The 23,377-nt window shown below is 35.5% G+C and overlaps 1 protein-coding gene across 1 annotated transcript in view; it reads left to right on the top strand.

The window, feature by feature from the left end:
* LOC104124704 (golgin subfamily B member 1-like) overlaps positions 1-23,377 on the top strand; it is a 42,590-nt gene that overhangs the window by 3,111 nt on the left and 16,102 nt on the right. The window contains 18 exon segments of the mRNA XM_035892644.1: positions 664-786; positions 1,438-1,605; positions 1,982-2,167; positions 3,680-3,802; positions 4,008-4,121; positions 5,732-6,053; positions 6,408-6,517; positions 6,902-7,019; positions 7,757-7,848; positions 8,791-8,941; positions 12,671-12,780; positions 13,641-13,764; positions 14,612-14,742; positions 15,589-15,636; positions 16,341-16,450; positions 16,724-16,892; positions 17,260-17,364; positions 17,640-23,377. Of these exon segments, the coding sequence (XP_035748537.1) occupies positions 664-786; positions 1,438-1,605; positions 1,982-2,167; positions 3,680-3,802; positions 4,008-4,121; positions 5,732-6,053; positions 6,408-6,517; positions 6,902-7,019; positions 7,757-7,848; positions 8,791-8,941; positions 12,671-12,780; positions 13,641-13,764; positions 14,612-14,742; positions 15,589-15,636; positions 16,341-16,450; positions 16,724-16,892; positions 17,260-17,364; positions 17,640-23,377 (8,042 nt within the window).

The following is a 23,377-nucleotide window of genomic DNA, read 5'->3' on the forward strand; positions in this document are numbered from 1 at the left end:
AAGAGCGTGTTTTGACTTCATACATCTTCTAAAATAACTCTAGCGAGGCTTTAATATTTCTAGGGCATTTGTTTTTAAAGGTATGCTGAAAGGGAACAGCAACAGATCAGTTTGTTGAAGTCCCTAGGTGTCCTCAAAGACACGTAGTAGCTAATTATTTATGCTTCTGATCTATTTTGCTAATAAAACTTATTCTTAGCAACTGCACTTGACTTCTTTTGTAATGGCAAATACTTTCTGTAACCCAGTAGTTCTACCTACTGATATTCTGATTGGAAACATTATGCTTAGGAGCAGTTTAATTTACACTTCCACCCCACACCCCACCCCCAATAGTCCTTTTTTCCCTCCGAGTTATATGGACTACACTTGCCAGATTATATGGGCTACAATATCCAGAGGAAATGAATGCCCTTATTGCACATTCCAGTCTGCTTCGAAGCAATAATTATCATTAATAATTTACAAAGATTTTGACAAGCTTCATACAAATTCTGTGCCTGATTTTTCTACCTTCTACATGGAATATGTAATATATTAGAGAACTGAAACGCAAACCATGGGTAAAAGTCCACATTTTCTCACTAGTATTATCTGAATAGGTAGAGGTACAGAAGTCAGGTGTTACCTATTTACAGAATGCAAAACTCCCTGTTTTTGCAGGCATCAAAAGATGGTGACCAGGAAAATGCTGCAGCAAATCGCGGGAAAATATTAGTACTGAGAAGGAGAATTGAAGAACTAGAATCCCAGATCACACAAAAAAATGAAGAGTTACAAAAAAAGGTGGTGTTTTATATGATGCCAAATGTGTGGCTTTTCACATTTGTGGTATAGGATTGTGTTTAAATATATTTATATATTTAATTAAATGTTACGTTACTAAACATTTGAGAGTTTTCTGTTGAGTAGACAGAGCAGGTTATATGCTACAACCTGCCTGAGCAAACACAGCGAGAAATCTGTCATTGTGTCTTCAGTGAGCAGTGAATCTTCAAGGATGCTTCTGTAGTAGTTTGAAAATTAATGTAATAGGGTGCACAAATATGAACTTTGTGGGTTCATGTTATATTTAAATCTTGTATTTTGGGCAAAAATTCTGGTTTGCTTCAATTTTTCTTGTTGCAAAAATAAGTCATAACAGGAAGAAATGTAGACAAGGGATGATTTGATGTTCCGGTTTGTAGCTGTGTGTGCAGTGCTGTGTTTTGTGGAGATGACTGTTGACTGTAGAAAGTGGCAGGAGTGTGAATGCTGCAGAATTTCAGAGAAAAAGGCTCAGTAATTAAAGGTTACATTTAAAACTGAACCAGGCTATAAATTCAATTGTAATTTTTTCAGTACGCTAAAACAGGCAATAAGGAAATAATGCAATCTGTTCCGTGCTCTAGGTAGTGCAAGTACAGATTGCAAGTGATGCTGTCTTTTCATTTTCAGAGTGTTGAACTGGAGGCCCAGCGCTGTCGTGGGGCTGAAATGGATGCCATGCTGGCAGAGAAAGAAAAGAAGTTAGCCGAAAGAGATGCTTATATCATCGATTTACAGATAGCGTGTGGATCAAGTGGTGTTGCCAATGAAATACTCTTGCCCAGTGAAGAGTTGAAGGTACATTAGCAGCTCAAATATAAAATCTCCATAGAGGTTTCAAGGAATCAACGAATTCTCGTGTGTTATACAGTGGATCCTTCTCTGAAGCACAAATCCTCTGCAGTTATTCATGTGAATACAAATTCTGTACTGATTATTTTAGTTTATATTAGTAGATCTATGTTTATTTACTTCTTCTTGTCAGTACCATTTATAAGTGTTAGTATCAACTTCAGAATCTGCTGACAAACTTCATTCAAATGAGAACCAAATCTGAATTTTGAGTTAAATGTTGCTTTAACTGAGGGAAGGGCTGGGAGGTGGCTTTATGATGATTGCTTTATCTTTTTTCTGCGTCTGTTCTTTTAATTGTTTTTTGATATGCATTCTAAAGAATCAGCTGGCTGTTAAAGAGTCATCACTACAAAGCATGCAGATTCTAGTTCAGAACCTTACCAAGAAGGTTGGAGACAGTGAAGAAAAATGTAGCTTGTTCCAGGAACAGATTGAGAGTCTTAAAAATATTCAGAGCAAAGAAAGAGAACGTTTCCAAGGAAAAGAAGCTACATATATGGAAAATGTAAGTGAACACACTGTAAAAATACTTAGATTCTTTGGTGGAACGAGTTGTGTCTTGGTTGTAGTGTTTCTATCTCAGTAGTTAAGAAGTGCTGTTTTTCATTTAGGATGATTCTTGGGTAAAGATCTATGTGGTGATCAGATGAAATGAGAATAATGAAGCAGTTAGATGGTTTGTGCTGGTCATCACTGAAGTTGAAAGTTTTATACAAGAAGGGAGTTTAAGGGTGCAGCTGGTGTTCGGGCACAGAGGAACAGAGTGAAATGAGTTGTTCAGAATTCCAGTTAAAGAACCTCCAAGCATCTCTTTCTTGTAGCGCCACATTTGAAGATGCAAAAATGCACACATGCAGTGGCTGGTATTGGTTTTGGATTATTGTAATCGTTCTTGGCACAAATGGCTATTTGGCAGATCGCTTTCTCTTGTGCTGTGAGCTCTCTGGCACACTTTTTAGCATGACAGCATGGAAAAAATTGTATTTTCCTCCTGACTGAAAAATAGCTGAAGAAGTTTGGTGTACTTAATGGGAAACTTTTCTAGAAGTTAGCAGCTGATTAACAGGCCAAGACAAACAACAAAAACTTTCTTAAATAATACTAAAAAAAAAAGAAAAAAAAAAGCGGAACTAGGGAGCATGTTACCCATTCCAACTCCCTTGGAAGCTAAGTGACAGATCTTAATGTGATACGTCTGATCTCTCCGCATTTGAGTTCTACCACGTATGAAACTACTCATCTCAGGATTTCCCACAACATTTGATGTCTGAGTTTATTTTATCTGTAACAAAAATGCTGCTTTTGATCCTGAACATGACCACAGCTGTTCAGTAGCATGCAGGGAATTAGTTTTGATGCAGGAAAGAAAGAAAAAGACAAATGGTTGAGACTATAAAAGTAATTTTGGTGAGCACAATATCGTCACTCAGATATAAATCTGGGTAGGACTCGATGATCTTAAAGGCCTTTTCCAACCTAAACGATTCCATGATTCATGTGAATTTATTCAAACTAGCATTAGCGAGATTCCAAAAGTTATATCCAGGCCTTACAAAAATTGTAAGGGAGCTAACAAAGTCATGTTGGACATAAAATACAAGTTTTTGAGGAGGAGGCAGCTAGGTTTCAAATCTGCCATTTGGGCTTAATTGATAAAAACTTGCTAGAAATGAACATAATCAGTGCAATCTTCTAGAAATTGGAAGTCTCAGAACAATGGCATCCAAAAAGGAAAGGTGAAGATCTGTGGTGTTAAACAAAAATTAACAGTACCGTGCTTCTCATTTAAAGTTTGTTATTGTGGAATTGAGGCAAACTTTCTGTAAGTTGGAGGTTTATCTTCATGAACCACTGACGTCAGTAATCACTGACTGATTAGGTATTTACTGTTAAGTGGAAGCAAAAATCGGACTTAAGATAGAATGTGTTATCTTGCTGTACCTTTGTTAGACAGTTAAGTGTACTGCTACTCTACCTTTGTGGACTGCTTTCATATTTACTTGCTATGTGGTTTTAGGTACGTGTGTTTCAAAATATTATCCAGGAAAAGGAAAAGGAACTGGAAGCACAGAGAGAAAAGCATGAGCAGGAGCTCTTTAAATTAGCTGCTAAATCTGATGCAAGTGCTGACCTAGAACAGGTACGTTGCTTTGGAAACTCAGTAGCTTGCTTTGATTTAGTTAGACATGGGAATTCGGAATCACGTAATTGCTAACCTCTGCAGCACAGTTCAGATGTCTGGTTGGGAAAATAAAAATAAGTCTTTCTCTTATGAAAGTTTTAATTCCTTTATTGATTGCTTGATTATTTTTTTTTTTAATTTTTTTTTTTTATTTTTTTGCTAGCTACTAAAGGCCTTGAAACAGAAGCTCCATGAAAAAGAAGAAGTCATGCTGGGAAGGACACAGGTGATAGATGTCTTGCAAAAGGAACTGGATGCCAAGGACCAGCAACTGAAAGTAAGAAATAGCACATGTACCCAACTAAACTCATCGGATCTAATATAAGTTGAAAAAGCTGTTTGTGCACAAAAAATAATTTTGCCTAATGCATTTAGGCAGTTCTCTGGGAGGCTTTGGCATGTGCTAATAATGCAACCATGGTTGTGCAAACAAATACTAATTCCAGTTAGGAAATTAACTTGAAGGAGACGTAAAGTCCGTAAAATATAAAACTGTCAACTCTCGCCAAAAGTTTGTCTTGATTCATTTTGGGAACTTGCCATGTAGGGAAGACTTTTTTTTCCTGTCAAAAGACTTCAGCTTCTCTAGCAGTGAGCCCTAAAACTGAGGCTTTTTTTTTTCCCCCCAAGAGAGTGTTTTGGTAATAGTCTGCCTTTCCTTTTGCTGTATTTCTACTGATTGCAAATCAAGGTACTTTGTGTTTAAGCACCTAGCATGAACTGATCATAGTCTTTGAGTGCTGCTGCTTCAGTTCAGCAGTGTAGGAAAAGGATGTTGCAGTCTCTCAGATCAGCTTTTGGGACTCCGCTGAGACAGACACATTTAGGCTGTCTGGGGTTCCAGGTTCAGCATTTTAGCTATATTATTGCCAACAAATTTTCCACTTACCAAGAGGGCTGCCAGAATCAAAATCTTACTAGAACTAGTTCCAACTATGCACCCACGTAGATGCCCTGTTTCATTTGTCTTTTCCATTTGTTATGCCTCCTGCCTTACGTGGCATTTTATTGTTGGTTTTTCTTTTGGGTTAGATGCATCTTCCTATACTCATGCTCCTATACTGATGGTACCTAGTGCTAGCGCATTGAGGGGCCAGAAATGCTCACCTTGAGGGAAGGTTTGACTATGACAACATGAACTTAAAGCGCTTCAAACTGTAATGGAATCTTCACTTTAGTATTAAAACAGCAGGAAACCTTGCTTTATTTACATAAGCAGCTTTAACGATATTTTGGAAATGTTCCCTCTGCTATTCTGCACACCTTCTTGGGCAGTTTATATTCCTAGGTTTATGTATCATGACAGTAGGTTTTTTTTTTTTAACAGCAGGTCTAATGCAAGCGGACTGCTCCATTACAGTGGTCTGTAATCTTTTCTACCTCTTTATGTATTAAAATAACTACTATAAAGGCAGTAAAAGTAGAATAAACACTATCAGAAAACGAGTTAGCAACAAAATGTTGTAAAGAACAACTAGATCCATTTGCCAACTTCAGTTTTAATGGATGTAGGTGACAATACCTGGGAGGCATTGTGGTGAGCATTCTTAATCTTTGGGATCACTGTTAAAGATCTGCTTCTGGTTTTTTGTTTTTTTTTTTTTTTTTGTTTCACAGAACCAAACATTCTTTTTCACTCCATTTTCACCTGTGGGAGAGGTTGCATGTAGTTTGCACTCAAATAATGATGCTGTTTTGCTGAAGTCCCTGCTTATCTCTTGGCAATTCAGAGCTGAGCAGCTTTTGTAGTAGAGGCAGGGTACCAAGGGTAGCACTGATTTCTGTTTATAATGTATGTAGGAATAAATATATAATACTTTGCACTGGTATGAAAAATACTTTGCATTAAAAGGTAAAGGTGTGGTTTTTGGTTTTTTTGTTTTACAGGAGATAAATGAAAACCTGAAACGTCTTCTGTCTGAAAAAGAAAACCTCCAGTCTAAACTGGATGCTGAGAAACACGTAATGAGAGCCCAATTAAGAGACATGATGGAGAAACATGAGCTTGAAATGACAAAAGTTAAGGATAAATACAATGCTGAACTGCATGAAATTCAAGAGAAACATGAAACTGAGCTGCAAGAGAAAGATCAGGCCCTGTTTCAGCTTAAGAAACAAGTGGCAGAATTAAGTGGTAGTGGACAGGCTAACTCAAAAGAAGTTAGAGATCTGGAGTCTATAACCAAAGAGAAGCTGGAAGATTTAGAAGGTATCCTTTTTAAACACTTGTTACGTATGAAGGCGTCCTTTGTCCCTTACTGTTAGGTTGTATGTCAATTTCATACCTCTTGCAAGAACTACGTTGAATTTGGTGGAAGAGTTATTGCCACATTAATTAAAAAGTATCTGCGCTCAAATACTATAATAATGAGGGTCATAGGAATACCAAGGTAATCACATTAACTGTAGATTTCTCACTACAGCTCTTACTGTTTTGTTTTTCTTTAAATGCCATTGTCTTACATAAGTGTATAACTTCCCATTGCTAAAGGAATTAAACACAGGTCTTGTATTAATAATCTTTCTAGGGTTTTCAATGATTTTTTTGTGTCTTGTTTCTTAGTGCAAGTGAAATTGAAAACGGAAGAGGCCAGCAAATCTGAAGCAAAGTTTCTGAAAATGAAGGCTTGGTCTAAATCAAGAATCAAACAACTAGAGGATGAACTAAAAAATGTATGTGTAGTGTTATGTTTAATATTACGTGCCTGTTTTTAAAACTGCGGTGCTGGGAGTTTTGACTGAAAAAAAAGAAAAAGGGTAAATGGAATATTAAAATAATTTATTCAAAGTATCTTTATGTATGAATAAATATATAAAAATTGAATGGATGCAAAATGTTAATACAGGATAAACTTGAACAAAAAATGGTACCAACAGGTGTTACCAGCGTTCAGGAGTAAATTTGTTAGAGGTTAGCTAGTGTATTGCACTTTCAAATATTAGGAAAACAACTATTCTGAATCGTACTAAAAAATCAGGGGAAAAAAGTTGCACTGACTTTGCTGTGTTTCTGGTGTTTAAATGTATTTGAAAAACTCATAACTATTTTTCTTTTAGTTTTCGTCAAAGAATAATGATGTATCTGCCTTAAACAATCGCATCTCTGAATTAGAAATTGAAAACGAAGAACTACAGTCCAAACTGCAATCGCTATATGAAATCAGAACTCAGAATGGTAAAAAAAAAAAACTTTTGCAAATGATTCAAAGAGCCAAAGATAAACGAACTTTCTCATTTTCATTTTCAAAGTGTATCTTTGTTTTTAAACAGATTCTGAAATAACTTCATGCAACTTTGAACAGTAGTGCTCAGCAATTAAGTCAGAGTTAGAGCTCAGCTTTTCCTTCTCTAAATCTACCTGTGCATAGTACTTGTTGCATTTTGGCTTAGGCAGAGTATGTGTAAACTTTTCCAGGAAGTGGAAGAGGTGCTTTCTTAAGAGGAAAAATGAGACCAAACATACTTGGAAAACATGTCACAGTATATACAGGAAACTTTTGAGAGCAGTGAGTTTCAAGTAAATTAAGAATTATCTCAAATATTTTTTTTTCTTTTGTAAGGATTTGAGTGAGAATTTTTGCTGAAAACCTCAGGTAGTTTAAAGTAGAATTCTGTGGGAGACTTTGTTTCACCTTACGTTACTTTCTCTGAAATCCTTTCTGTAAATAAAAACCAGTAGATTTTTCAGTTCATCAGCCTAAATTGTTAGCAGGTTAGACTTAAAGCACTCATCGATGTTTAATAATCAAGAAGTCAATTTCATGGGTGGATGGATAACACAGCCTGAGAGAGGTCTTTTAACTGAGATGAATTATCATCATGAATTTTCATTTTGAATGCTGCTTTTAATTTTTTATTGGTCTTCCTATTAGTTTTGTGTCCTAATGAGCCAAATTTATTATGCTTTTATAGAAGAATTGCTGACTAAGCTGGAAGTCTATGAAGAGCAGCAAAGGAAATTGCAAGCTGATCTTGACCAAGTCACAAAAAGAGCAGCCTCACAGGTTAGCTTTAAAATTTATTTGTATGAGTTACTGATTAATTCAAACAGTGCTAATTAGACTTTTCAAAAGTGCATTAGCTGGATTTTGGAGCTGAAAATGCCAGCGATACATGGCACTGTCAGTGTCAGTAGCTGTTCAGTTGGATAACAGGCTGTCAGGCTTTGAATTGCTTAAAACGATTGATTTCTACTTACTTCTCCACATACCTTAAATTACACTTTTCCGAGCAGTAGTTAAATGTAACTAGCTAAATAGTCATGAGTCATCAAAGTGTGGCTGTTATGTTGTATACAATACACACAGCTTTCAGAAAGAAATAGTAGCTGTAACCTTGACAAACGTACAGGTCTGGATAACAAAGAAAATTCTGCAAAAGGGCTTTTGATGGATTAATGGTATACATCAGTCATGGTAAGTTTGTACAGCCCTAGCAGCAGAGCCAGTTTGAAACAGTTAATTGTATTTTGCTAAAAAAGAATTTCTATTTCCAGGTTTTGTGGAGAAGGTGGGTTTGTTTGGTAAAATCTTAATGTAGTTTTTATTTCGATGGGAAGGCAGAAATGTTTTTATTCTGTTCATGGGAAAAGTAGAGATTTGTTGCCCCACATAAAGACAGTTGAATATCATTTTACTCTGAAACATTGCTAAGATGAAAATGTGCAACAAAAGTATTTTGGTTAAAAAAGCTATTTTTCATTTTAAAATATTTCAGATAAAAAGTGCAACTGACAGTAGCATTTTTGATAGTTTATGAAGTGGCGAGGCTTGCTTTTTACATAATCTACAATAGCAGTTGTCATCACTTTTGTAAATCTTTGTTTATGCTAAGTGGTGAAATATAATGGGTTGTTTCCTCTGTGAATGGTTTGCCAACAGAAAATGTTACTTAAAAAATCTCACTGCAAATGTAAATACATTTTCATGAGTGATTTCTCTTGCTAGGCCAGTGAATCGGGTAGTGTGGATGAATTGCAGAGTCAGCTCTTGGAGTGGCAAGAAAATGTACCGGAGTCAGAGGAGTCCCACGATCAAGTCAGAGAAGAGAAATCTGTTATGGCCTTGAGAATGGCTCAGATTGAAGAGGAGAGAGAAGGTGAATTGTTTTATTTACGATAAAATTATTGTATTCATACGTCAGATATATGTGAGTGTGTTTGATAGCACACCACCATGACTCATATGACTCTGTAGTCATATGTATAGCTAGGTGAAATTGCTTAAATCTGCAATTTCTACCTTTTCCTATTTCTGTGAATCTGTTTTTCATACATTCATCTTTTTGGTATAATTTTTATGAGTAGATGTGCTTGTTCTGTTTGCCATCTGAGTTGCTGCTCTGTAAAACTGCTTCAATTTACTTCAAAAGCTTATTGTCTGCGTATGAATGATCAATGATAAAAAATTGAAACTTTAAAGCTGCCTGCCAAGAACAAGTGGTGGAGGTGTGGGGAACTACAGTGTCGGTTAGTGGTGCTTTAGTAAAATGCACCTGAGGCAGAGATTCTCTTTAAATATAATTAATGAGAAATCTTTTTTAGAATATTTAGTAGTCTGTTAGTAAGTGTCCCTTGTATAGGTCAGCTGAATAACATTAACTGGCAATGGTTTGGAGCTAGTTAAAAATATTAAATTACTTGCAAAAAAAATAACAGTTCGAGTAATCTCAGGTTTTATAGTTTTCTAAATTACTAATGAAACAGACGATGAGAAAGTGAAGCAGCTTTTATTAAAACCTGTAAAAGTCTGGTTAAATTTCAGCAGTTTTTACTGCTTTTTTCCATGCCAGCTAGTACTATATTATAGTTTTTGTCCTCTTAGTTAACTGTGTGGGGATTAATGGCAAATGGTAATGTGTACAACCTACCATCATAATTAATCCGGCTAGTTAATTGGAGCCTTCTGTTTCTAATCTGCGATTGAATTATTTTTCATTTACAAGATCAATTTGAAAGTTCAGTATGTAAGCACAGAAATGTTTTTAGGATCATGCCTCTTCTTTTTGAGCGATTTGCACATGTAATGCTTTGGAATTGAAAGAGAATAATATTCCCTTCATTAAAACTACTTGTTATCTCATCTGTGGTAACTATGGATCCACATGCAATATTAATAACAGTTGTAAAATTTCATCTGCGTCAGCCCGTGTTTAATTTTGCATTTTTTTTTTTCCCCTTGGGATAAGCATGACCTTTCTGTTTCTTTTCTCCTGCCGTTACACCTGATGAGCTCTCAGCGTCCCTTCCCCCTCCACTCCTACCCTACACTGCGATTTGGTCAGCCAGTGAGAACATAGTTTCCCATCAGTTTTGTGCATGCAGGTTCCTGCAGCAATGGCAACTTGTAATGTACTGTTGCTGATTTCTTCTGTCGTTGCTTCTTTTGAGGAAATCGCCAGCAGTACCTTATAAGATTTTCCATTGATGGTATGTGGTTTCTAGCAATACATGTAACAAATGCTGGGTTTAACTTGATTTTTTTTTTTTTCTGCCTTGCAATACCTGTTTCCTCATTTATGTTAACCTAATCATCTTTCTTCATTTTTCTTTGTAGTAACAGCTGACTCCATATTTATGTTGTAACCTTACCTAGAGACAAATTTCTTGGCTTGCTGGAAGTGGTTGTGACTTAAGTAAGAATCAAATTCATTTAAATATTCTTGGTAGTACTTGAAATCAGTAGGTTGTGGGGTTTTTTTTGTTTGGTTTTTTTTTTTTAGAAAACCAATTATATTCCATCCCATAAATTGCAGAACTTTGCATTAATATTAGCTACCAATTTTTTAAGCACTATATAAACCCACTACTTGTTCCATTGTAGTCTATGACAATTTGCCCTATATGGCAATTGTCTCTTTCGGGTTGAATGTGCGAGGAGTTGCAGAAGCATAAAGGGTGACAGTATTGATTACATTCATAGACTGGGGCATGTTTCTGCTGCAAACTACTAAAGGTTGTGAAATTTAGTGTGAATAGTGACACCAAGAAATACAGACACATCATTAGTTAATTTAAATGCAGTGTGTATCTGAAGAAAGGTGTTCTGGGTTTTCAGTTTTTACGTTAGTTATAATTGCAAATGAAAAGCTCTCTAAGCTGCTGTAAAACATTAGAAAATGTATTTACTCACTAACTGTTGTTAAAGCAATGCTGAATTTAACTGAAAGTGTTTAAAGACTTGCCTAAATGTTCTAAATTATTCTAAATCCAATTTCTGTGCTTTAATTCTTCACATGACAATGGTAATTGCATTCTTTTTTTCATTATCAAATACTTTGGAGCCTAAATGTTTCGGGTTCCTAAAGGACAGTGTGATATTCATTCTGATTAGGCTTAAAAACAGATTACGTCAATTTCAACTTCCAAGAAATAAAATTTTTTAAATTTTATTTTATTTTTCCTCCAAGGAAGGGGTTAAGTTCTTATCTGGAATAATTCTTGCTCCATGAATCACTTGACTGGTTTCAGTGACAGTAAACAGAATGTTAAGGCATGTGACCAAAATTTGGCATTTATTTTTATGGCTTTGAAGAAAACTGTAGAATCTATACCTGAAAACAAACAAAGGTGTGTAAAAGAATGCTGATAAACTGACAGTGCCAGAAGCCAAAGTGTAATCAAAACCCGAAGTAAAATCCAATTTAGCAGTCCTACCTTAAAAAGGTCTTTAATTTGTTTCTTTAACTTTTTTCCTCTAACCTTTTCTTACATGTTAAGTATGTAATACTGAAATAGTACAGGAAGAACTTAAATCTAGTAGCTGTTACAAATTGTGTGTTAATGGAATTTGTGGTATAAGTAATCCTTGGACAACTGAGATGAAAGCCAAGTATTCCCAGTAGGGCTGAATCTCCTGATAGTTTCTGGTGTTTACCTCGCAGATGCATTGACATAAGTTCTCTGAATTTTGCATGCTGTGAGGACAACTGTGGAGTGATGTGCTTAAATTGAAAGCTAAATTTGTAATTATCTAATTGATTTTCAATTAAAGTATGGAGCCACCTTTACTTCCATTTCTTTTCACTCGCTGTACTGTCTGCTTTGCATGAAACATCTATTTCCTAATCTGTTACCCCAAACGTGTTTTGTCATATCACAAAACAGATGGGAATGTACTTTAGATGAAAAATCATTTCTAACAATGAACAGGATGCATACCTAAGCTTTCATATTCTGAATTTATTCAGTGTGTTTATTTACAAGTGATTCGGTATTTGTTTTAAAAAGAATGGTAGTATTAATTTATGGTAAGATGGTTTGATGCCAGTTTGCAGTGTAACCCATGCTTGTGACTTCCTCAAATTCTCTGGCTTCATAGCTCATACTAAAATTAAAGTTGAAAGGGACGCATGCCATTTCCATAAAAATGATTGTGATTGTTCAGATTATAAAAACCACAGCTGTTTTGGCTGATGCCTTTATCATACAAATTAGGTATATTTTAACCTGGTAAATTGAAATGAGATGTGATTTGGCATTTTAATTGGTTGGCTTTTTTTTTTTTAGTATCGGCATAACCTCACCCTTTCCAGTCTCCTATATAAAGTCTTCATTTAGAGCTGATGAAGAAGTAAAGCTAGACTTCAGTTTGCTTCTTCTTAGTGAGATATGCGGACTTTATGTTCTATATAGTAATGTTGGAGGAAAATCACAAGGTGAATGCAATGGATTGCTGCTTTAATCTTGATCCTGTCAGTCATTTGTAGGGACTCCAGCCTGTCCCTGGTCTCTTTTCATGTAGTAGAGTCTGATATAAATGTAATTGCTTTCCTGTGGCACAAAACTGATTGAGGATGACTGGTTCTTTCCTGGCTGCTCTGATCCAGCCATAGTCTCAGGGCAACAGGAGCTGGAGGAGGAACTGACCACAGTTCAAGGAATGGGCAGGCTGCAGCAGGCAAGAAGAAAAAGTAATCAGACCAGCAGGAAGCTTCAGGTGGGTTAAAAGAGATGAGAGTTTATTTTTACCTATGTGTTAATAAAAATACGGAAAGTACTGTTATGTATGTGGTGCTTTACACATAAAGACATTAAGGACTGAAGAACTTAGATTAGTTATGTAACTGAAAACTGTTGTAAATTTAATGATCGTGTATGTAGCCAGAAGATGAGAAATTCCAATAGTATCACACCTCTCTATTCCTTGAGTAACGAGTCTACTTAATTTTACACTGAAAAATAACGAGCTTCCCTCTGGAGTAATTCAAATCCTTGAAGCTGTGTGCATGCTTAACATGTTAAGGCCATTTTTGGTTTAGATACAATCTTTACAAATCTCTTTGTTATTGGAGCTTTACTGAATAATTGGTAAGTAGTGTCAGTTCATTCAGATGTACTTCTAGGTAGTTAGTTCTGTAACTGGCATGAAAAAATTATAGTATTTTGTAAGAAGAATTAGGATGTCATTGTCACGTTAGAAGAACTTTATGTTTAGTTGACTCCCATACTTTACTCTGAGATTCAGAGATCCCTATTAACTGTAGAAATCAGGGGACCAGTTAAGGTATACCAAACATAGATATCCATTGGTTTTTCAGATGCCTGAGGGTGTGTCCAAAGGCCTGGCAGATGCCATGCAAAACCTGTGGGAGTCTTGGCTTTTCTGGAAATAGTAGCTGGAAGCTGGGCAGGTTACACTAGTGTCCAATAGTAATCCCATATACTTACATTTAGGCACCTGAATCACTTGCTGAATATTAGGACTTTTAATTGAAACTACACTTTCAATAAGAGAGTATGTATTTTGCCCTTGCTTCCTTCTTTAAATTAAACTTCATTCTCATGTTTTGTGCATAGGAAGAATACAACTTTGATAGAAAACAATGCTTTCAAGAATTGAACGTCACCTTGGATAGCACTGATTCAGCTGAAGGAGAAAATATGGGAGGTTGGTGGCCAGAGTACACTTCACCTAATGCAGGTGTGATAGCGACTAGACAGTTTATTAAAGCATGCACAGCATCTGTATTTTGTGTCTATTTTTGTTTTCAAATTCAACTAACAACCCATTTGTGGTGTATTCTAATCTTTGTTGAATTTTTTTGGCTTGTGTTTTCTTCTTTTTCATTTTAAAGCATGTGCGTGCTGGATGAACTGCCTAGTTTTGGTTCAGAAGTAGAATATAAATATGACTGAACACTGGAACTGGTTGAGCCTTGGTGCCCATGAAATATCCTGTGTGGCAATATCATGTGTTTTTTAAGTTACGAGTCTTGTTCCTGTGAATGTGTTTCCAATCTATATAACAGTTACATTGCAAGAGAGAATTGCATTCCATTGCTCTGATTTTAATTTAAACCCCAAATTCTCATTTTTTTTTTTTATACAAATGTTTTTGGTGATACAGGCTGCAAATACATGTTATTGTTAAAATGGAATAGACTCGCTTGCAAATTTTGATACAGACCAGTTTACTTTGTTTATTGATAATCGCTTAAGATCTGATTCTGCAAGTACATGATTAACTTGTGATTAAAGTACCATGAGCCATGCTATTGATTGAGCCACAATACTGTTTATAATATTTCTGCCAGGTTCTCTAAGTTCTTGCCCTATGCAGCTTTATTTTGTTTTTTCAACAATTACGGGTACTTTTGCCATCTAATTCTTGGAAATGCAGGGTCTCAGGCATTTCCGCTGGAAATGGTTGAGATCTGATTGTGCCCAACACTGGTGAGAATCATGAATAAAAAGCTGAAACCATTTCTAGACTTCAGTAATTTTAGTAAACCTTTCTTGAAATAATTTTTCTTCTTTGACTTAAGTAGGTTTACGGAGTGTGGTTGAAGAATTGGAATTGGAAAGAAATCAACTGCAGGAACAAATTCTTTTCCTAGAAGAGCGTTGTCAGGGTTTGGAAGATAGATTGCAGCTTCAAGGTAGAATGGAGGCTCTTCAGGTGAGCTTTTGTAGTTGTGTAAAACCTGATGATACAAGAGAATAATTTTATTCTCTGTTTATATTCTTAAAATCATAGCCTGCAGTAAGACAAACCCCACAATTTGCAGTTAGCAAAAATGTCTAAAGCCTACTTTAGACTTCATGATTATGTTGGCAAGGGGTGTACACATACTATGTAATTCTCTGAAGTTGAAGCCTGTCCCTTTTGTTTAGCAAAAGTAAAAGTCATCACACGGAGAAACTTGTTTGAAATTAAGCTTTGTTACTTGTTTTAGAAACATAGTAAAAGGCAACATGATTTTCATTATTCTTTGTAGGGGGCCTTTGTCAGAAGGTCCGGAAATAGATTTTGTTGCCACTGGCATAAGTCTCCCTCTTCTTATATCCCTCAAGTTTCTTTTCTATAAATGTGTGTGTGTGTGTGTGTACATATATATATATATAAAAATAATAATACAAAGAAACAGTGTAAATATGTTAAAAATAATTAATAATTTAGTATTTATACATATACAATCTAACCCCCAGATATCAACATGATATATACTTATATTGTAAAATTATTCAATGAAGGCATCAAAAGGAATAGTAAAGTAAGTATTTATCAGAAAAGTTATTTTTAATGTTTTCTGATTGACAAGTTACTATGATAATTATTAAGCCTTATTTTCACTAAATGACACAACTGATCTCTTACTCAAACTCCTTCAGTCTTGGTACATTATTCATGGTTCTTTATCTGTTAAGTTGCACATATATAAAAAAAGAATTAATGATTTTAAGATGAAAGACAACCTTATATTAATTATTACTTGAGAATCTTGTAACAAACCTTTCAATACAGGTAACGTTCGGTGTAGATGAAGAAGGGCAGCTATTGAGGGCGGTACAGGTGTGTTCTGCCTCCTCCAAAATGCTAGCTTATTTTCATTAGAGGTGATGAGTTTGCCATGTTTGTCCTATTTGCTATTGATTCTGGGTATGTGTTCTGCTTTTGGTTTTTGGTTGCTGTTTTTTTGTCAGATTTATTTTTTGTGGTTTTATTTTTGCATTGGTGCAGTGGATCTTGCTAGAGTAGGAGATTTGTACTGTGTTTGGAAAAAAAAAAAAAAAAAAAGCTGTGTGAATGAAGCTTGCTTCCTTTTCTTCACAATCCCCTATATGCAGGTTTTTGCATTCCTTCAACCTGAAAAAGTAGGCAGAAAAAATTTGCAAGTTTGGTACTGTCTTCAAACCAATGAGGAAAGTATTTTTTCAAAGCAGTAGCTTCCCCTGCTAAGATAAGTAAGCTGCCTTAACACAGTATGAGTGTGTGTGTTTTGGATATACAGCAATCATCCTTGAGTTCATGCTGTCATAGCATTGCTGAAGGAGGTATTTCTGAAAGGTGGGTTGCATCTACCTGAACTAATACCACATCTGAACTTGTGATATTAGTGTTGTATTTTGCACTGGTATCTGCTAAAGTGCTAGAATAACAATCTCTATTACCGTGTAGGATGTAAATCTCCTGAAGAGTCAGATTTTCATGACTCCAGTTATCTTACCCTGTTCTGGGTGTTTGTGATAATCCTCTTCATTATTATTTTGTTGCAGAATGAAAATGAACGTTTGCAAACTCAATTCACCCAGTTACGCAACCAACAAATGCGAGATGCGGAAAAGCATCAAATTCTGATCTCTGGCTTGAATGAGCAGCTTAAAGGGTAAAATAAAGGTTCTTTATAACTCCATTCAGGATTAGCTTTTGTTGCTTTAAGCTTAAACTTCTAATGACAAGTATAATATCTTAAAACACTTGAAAAAGAGATACTTGATTCCTGCTTCTGTTTGCAGTAATGTTATTATTTTACTGGGAAGTTTAAATGGAAGGTGTAAAAACAGTTACTCTTCTAGGAACATAGATTGATGCTAATAAGTCTAGAACACTTAAAGCAAGCTCTGTTTTCAAAATATCTGATTATTTATTTTCATCTTAGATTAAGTGACAGAAATAGCTTCCTTGAAACTTCAGTTGGAGAAAAAGAACAAAAGCTGTTGAGCACAACAGAAAAACTAGAACAAATTGAAACTTTGAGGAAACTGCTTCAAGAAAAGGATATTCTGAACAAAGAGCTTGGTGAAAAGTTTGTGCATACTGAGCAAAAAGTAAGTTTAAGTTATTGTTAAATAGTACTTAATTTATTAGAACTGGTGAGCATTAGCCATAACTTTCTATTTGTGTCCCAGTAGCAATATTGCTGTTTTCCATATCTGAAGGTTTTTGCTGTTTCTTTACAGTTTTGTTCACGTCGTGCAATTGCTTTGCTTTAAGTTGGGTGTAAGGATTTCTTAGACCCAGCACAGAACTTTGCATGAAAGTATTTGTTTTATTGGGGTGATGAGTTATCCCCATTTATTAACGTCAAAGTATAAACTCCACTGTTATGTAAACTCAATATTATAACTCTAACCTTACAATTTTAATATAATTCTGTATATTTCTATCACATTTACTTTTATTTTTAATACTAAGCTGAATGAAGCCTTGAAGAAATGCAGTGTTTACGAAGTGGAGAACACTGAGCAAAAAACAGTCATCAGTGATCTGACAGAAAAAGTTGCTACGCTGAAGGAAAAGGTAACTCATAAAAATAAAGTAAGAGAAGAGTATGTTCTTTTGATGTGGCCCATTTAAATGTTAGCAAAATAGCAGCATTAGCTGCTAAAAATTTAATACACTAAACTTTATGTATGCTAAAACAATCTAAAGAATAACACTGTTATCTTGTGGCTGTCCAGTTGGGTACACATCGATTACCATAGATACTCATTCTACATATAGAGCGTAACTTTCATGCTCCGTCTTAACATATGTTTGAAGTATTCTTGTAACGTTATTTTCTTGGTGTTTAGACTTTGAAACAAGATGGCATGGTAGAGTCGATGCAGCTGGATCTGGACCAGACAAATGAAGAGCTTGACAAATTGAATACAAGCCATCTGGAGGAAAGATCTCAACTTATTCAAGATCTCCAGAAACGTGAAAGAGAAATTGATAATCTTAAAGAAGCACTGGCAGAAAAAGACAGAGAGATGTCTGTCCTGTCTTCGAATATGACAGAATATTCTGAACAGGTCATAGTTCTGAAGCATCAAGTACAATGCAAAGAGGAGGAAATACGAGGGATGGAAGAGGCTTTATTAAAGGCTGAAAGGGAAACTCTTTTACTGAAAGATGTACAAACAGCTGATGTAAGAGATGCAAGCATGAAGATATCTGTCCTTTCTGAGCAAAGTAATACAATGAGACTAGAGCTAGAAAGAATTAGAGTTGAGAATGAAGCTAAAACCAAAGAAAATGAGGAATTAATAAGACAAAGCAGTGAGAACAGCATTACAATTAAGGATCTCCGTTCTGAAATCAAAGCCAACAACGTTGCATACCATAACAAACTTGCGGAGTGTGAGTCGCAAATTACTTTGCTGAAAGAACAAATTAGTAAATCATCTGAAAAGCTAAAAGAAACTGAGGATAAACAAAGAAAAGAAACAGAATATTTGAAATCTCAGCTCGAGGAAAACAATACTCTAAAGGAAAAATGGAGTGATTTGCTTAAAGAGAAAGAGAATAAAGTACAGACACTTGAAAATGAGTTAAAATCAATTAAAGATTCATACAACAAACTGGTTTTGGAAAATGCTAAAAAAGATGAAGAGGTGGCTGAGTTATCTAGGAAGCTTATAGAACATACTGAACATCAGGAAGCAATTAAAAAAGAATTACAAGAGAAACAAGAGTTCATTATTTCATTAGAACAGAAGCTTGGGGTTTTGGAGCAGCAAAATGAAGAGACTAAACTTAAATTAACTGGAGATCTGAAAGCCAAAGAGACATGTTGCGAAGAACTTAATAACCAATTAAATGAAATACACAAACAAATTAACAAGATGGAAATAGAGACACGGGAGAAAGCTTCAGCTAATAAGCAATTGCAGGCAGATCTTGAAGGGAAAGAAGAAAAATTGGCAGAGCAAATAAAAACAAATGAATATCTGAAAACAAGTATGGATATGGTGGAAAAAGAGAAGGAACAGCTAATTAGTGAAAAAGAGAATTTGTCCAAACTCCTAGAAGTAAAAGAGTGTGAATTGTTAAAGAAAATCCAGGCTGTGGCAGAAATGGAGAACAAGTTATCTGTTAGCACTGCTGAGCATGAAAAAACTCTTTCAGTACTAAATAGTGATAAAACCACTCTGGCAAAAGAGATTGAACAACTTTCAATACTTGCCGAGCAAAAAGAAAATTCCATTGCAGAACAGCTGCAGGAGAAAACAAAGGAATGTAATGTGCTAGCTGATCAGTTGTGTGAAAGCAAGGAACAGACACAACAGTTGCATGAACAAATGCAATCACTTCTCATTCAGCTGAAGGATACTAGAGACAAAGAAATAAAGAAAGAAGAAATGTTAAATAATAAGTTATCTGAATGCACTAGCCTAATCCAAGAGCTCAGCCATAGCAAGGAAAAGAATTTGCTACTGCAGGAACAAATTCAAAACATAACTTTGGATTTGGAAGCTGCGAACAGGTCTCTAGATGAGAAAATCCTTCAAAATGATTCATTATATAAAGCAATGGAAGAGAGTAAGTTTTGTGTTGTACAGTTGCAGGACGAAATTAAAAATCTTAAAGATGAAAAAACAAAATTATCCCAGTTGGTAGAGGAAAGAGACCTGACTGTAAAAAGTCAGGGTTCAGAACTTGAGAAGTTTCATAGGCAAGTTTCTGAAAAAATGGCAGAAAGTACAGTGTTAAATAATCAGCTACAGCTATTAAGCAAAGAAGTGGATGTGCTTAAGCATGAAAAGGAGGACTTTTCGAGCTTACTGAGCGAGAAGTCATGTGAATGTGAAGTTCTTCAGTCACAGTTGGTACAGCAACAGTCTGAAATTACTTCAGCAAGGCAACAAGCACATATAGCAGCTCTAGAAAATGAAAAATTGAAAGCAGACGTTGAAGCAGTTAACGTTATGGTAATGAAAAAGTCAGACGAAGTAGCTGCTTTAACTTCCCACTTGTCCCAACAAAGTCATAATATTTTAGCTCTGAAGGACCAAATTGATGGCCTCTTGATTGAAAAAGAAAATTTAAAAATTGACTTTGAAGAAAAAGAAACTCTCCTTTCTGAAAAGGAGGCTTTGATTCAGCAAATGAAGGACAGTAAAATGGCAGCAGAAGGGCAATATGTGCAAATAATTTCTGATCTGCAAAACCAACTACAAGCCCTAGGTTTTGAAACCAGCCAGCTTAGACACACAATTCAGGAAAAAGAAAATGAATTTAAGAGGCAAGCCCAAGAATTAAAGTTATTGAAAGATAAATCTGAAGAGTCTGATGTGCTTAGGGTTCAACTGTCTGAGAATATGGAGGTTATTTCTGACCTTCAGTATCAGCTTAAAAGTGTGACAGAAAAATCATCCCAGTTGAATGATTCAATTATACAGAAGGATGAATCTCTAAAACGAAAGTTAGATGAATACATCAGTTTAAAAGCACAGCTTTCTGAGGTGCAGGAATCTTCTGTTTTGCAGCAGAAACAGTTGGAGCTTTTAGTCTGTGAAGCAGAACAATTAAAAGTACTTGTTTCAGAAAAAGAATTAACCATCAGTAATATTTCATTATCTAGTGAGAATATAAAGACTCAACTTCAAGAGAAAGAGAATGAATGTGAGGTCCTAAAGAAGCAGGTGGAGGAGCTGGAGGAAGTGAAGGTGAATTTACAAAAAGAAATACAACATCAGAAGGATGTAATAATTGAGATGGACCAGTCCTTATCAGAAAAGGAGTCATCTCTTACAGAAAATAAAAGTCTCCTCAAAACTCTGGAAGAGAAAGCAAGTAAAGATGAAGAGAAGACAAATTTAATTTCTCAGCTCAAAAGTCAGGTACATGAACTTACACAAGAACTACAGAAATCTAAAGAACTAGTCCATGAGAGAGACAGTGCCTTTTTATCTCTTCAGGAGAAAATTGAAGCACAGTATGAACTAAGAACTGAGTTGAATGCAGCTCTTGGGAAAAAAGAAGAAGTTATTGCTGGCCTGCTTAATTCTTTAAAGGAGAAAGATACCAGTATACAGTTGGCAGACAACAACGTTAACGTTCTTTCTAGTGAGATTGAGGTTCTGAAAGAAAAATCAGAGAAAAGTGGTACAGCCATCAAAAACCTTACCAAGGAATTGCAGGAAAAGAACGAGAAGCTTGATATTAATCAGAAGAAAATTGATTCTTTAACAATTGAACTTGACTCTCTTAAAAACGAACACCAAAAAGCACTAGACCAAATAAGTATACGGGAAGAAGAACTACAGCAAAAAGAACTGGCTGTGGAGTCTCTGCATCTGAAGTGCACTCAACAGGCAGATAACATAGCATGTCTGAAGTTAGAGTTGAACAATGTAAATTCCAAATCATCTCAAGACTGTCATGACAATGTGCTTTTCATAGGTAGTCTGCAATGCCAGGTAGAGTCTCTGGAGAAAGAAAAAAATCAATTGCAAGAAAATGCTGATAAACTGATGGCTGAAAACACACAACTTATTACATCTCAAAATAATTTGCAAAAGAAATTGGAAGAGCTGCAAGAAAAAAATGAAAAACTAGAAACCAGTGAGAATTATTCAAGAATGCAGATAGATGCTGTCAAACTGCAGTTGAAGACTGAAAAAGAGAAGTTACAGATGCAGGTTAGTGTGAAGGGTGAAGAACTTTCTAAATTAGAACTTAAATTTGAAACTCTAGAACAGAGTCTACTTGAGTCAGAAAACAAATGGGTGACAGAACTTGATAGGGCAACTTTACAAAATAATAATCTCACTGAGCAATTGAGCAGTTTAGAAAGTGAAGTTAAATCAAAGGATAGCAAAATCCAGTCTTTGCAGCAAGAGCTGGATCTTATAAAAGAGGAATTAACTCAAAGCTTATCTTCATTACTTAGTAGTAGGCTTTTATGTAAAGAAAAGGCACAGACTTCAGATTCTGAACTTCAGCTAACTGATAGTAAAATTCAGTTGGAAGAATTCTCCACTCTGATAACCACTCTTTTGAGCAAAGAAACAGAAGGACAACAGTTGCAACTGGTGCTTTTAGAAAAGCAGAAGGAAATAGACACCATGAAGGATGAATTAAAAAGTATGCAGTCACTTGAGAAGCAGAAGGAATTGCTGCAGAATGATATTGAAAAGATGAAGGGTAAATACAAATCTGAAATTGAATGTCTGTCAGAAGAAATGGTCACAGTCAAGGAAACATTATGTAAACAACAGTCTCTCTTGCAAGAAAGAGAAGAGTCTTTTGCAGAAATAAATAAGCAGGTTGAATTTCTTCAAGACAAGATAAATAAATCAGAAGAAATAGTAAGAACCAGTCAAGAAAAACTACACGTTGAAGGGAAAAAAGTAGCAAGTCTCCTTGAAGAAATGGGGAAAAAAGATCAACTCATCGAAAACTTAACTTCCCAGGTAAATCAGCAGACGGATTTAATTTCTGGTCTAAGCCAGCAACTGAAAGAAAAGGACTGTTCTGTTGCCCGGATCATGGAATCATTGTCTAATGAAATGTTGAATTTTTCTGAAGAGAGAAATACATTAAATACCAAGCTGCAAGACCTTGAAGCTGTTCATAATAGTTCTGTAGGAGAGCTAAACAGAGTATTGCAGGAACTTGAGGTTTGTAAGAAAGAACTGGAACATAGTCAGGTTACGTTAAGCAGTAGGGAAGCTGTGTTTAAAGATCTAATGAATGAAAAAGAGGAGATGCAGTTTAATCTTGAGAAAATGGGCAAGGAAAAAGAGAATCTGAAAAAGAAACTTCAAGCAGCATTGATAATAAGAAGAGATCTAATGCAGAAAGTTGGAAAACTAGAAAAGAGCGGGCAGGAAGAAATAGAAAAAGAGCAAAAAAAAGCAGAGGAGCTGTTGAAGAAAGTTACTGAGTTAACAGACAAACTGAAACTAGTTGAAGTACAAAATAAAGATTTTGAGTCTCATCTTGGAACTCTGAAGCAACAACTTTTAGAAAAAGATGCCAAAATAAGCGATTTGACGGAAATTTTGTCTTCAAAAGTTTCCTATTTAGAGGAACTTCAGGACAATATCACAAAACTAAATGATGTCATTGCTGAAAAACAGAACATATGGGAGCAGAACGTAAAATCCTTAGAGGAAAAGGACTGCATGCTTGCCCATGTGCAATCTATGCTTGATGAAAAAGCAAGTGCATATGAAGAGGAACGTTCTCAGCTGCTCTTAGCTCTTGAAAAGGTGAAGTCTGAAGTTAAGAAGAAGGAAGAATTGTTGAAAAATTCCAGTTCAGAAGAGCCTGGTTTAAGTGCTGGGGACAGGAGGAAGTGTCTGGACCCCAACAACGACATTAATGTCATGAATGAACTAAAAAAAGAAAAAGAAGCCTTACAGAGGGAGCTTTTGGTCAGGAGAGAAGATATGGAAAAGTTTCAGAAAGAAAGGGAAGAGCACACTAAGCTTGCAGCAGATTTTGATGAACAAAAAAACCTCCTTGAGCAACTCAAACGAGAACATAAAGCACTCTGGGAAGTTCTTCAAACAAAATGTAAAGAATTTGATTTTAATCT

The sequence above is a fragment of the Egretta garzetta genome, unplaced genomic scaffold (assembly GCF_000687185.1).
Source record: "Egretta garzetta isolate BGI_Z169 unplaced genomic scaffold, ASM68718v1 scaffold454, whole genome shotgun sequence".
Lineage (NCBI taxonomy): Eukaryota > Metazoa > Chordata > Aves > Pelecaniformes > Ardeidae > Egretta > Egretta garzetta.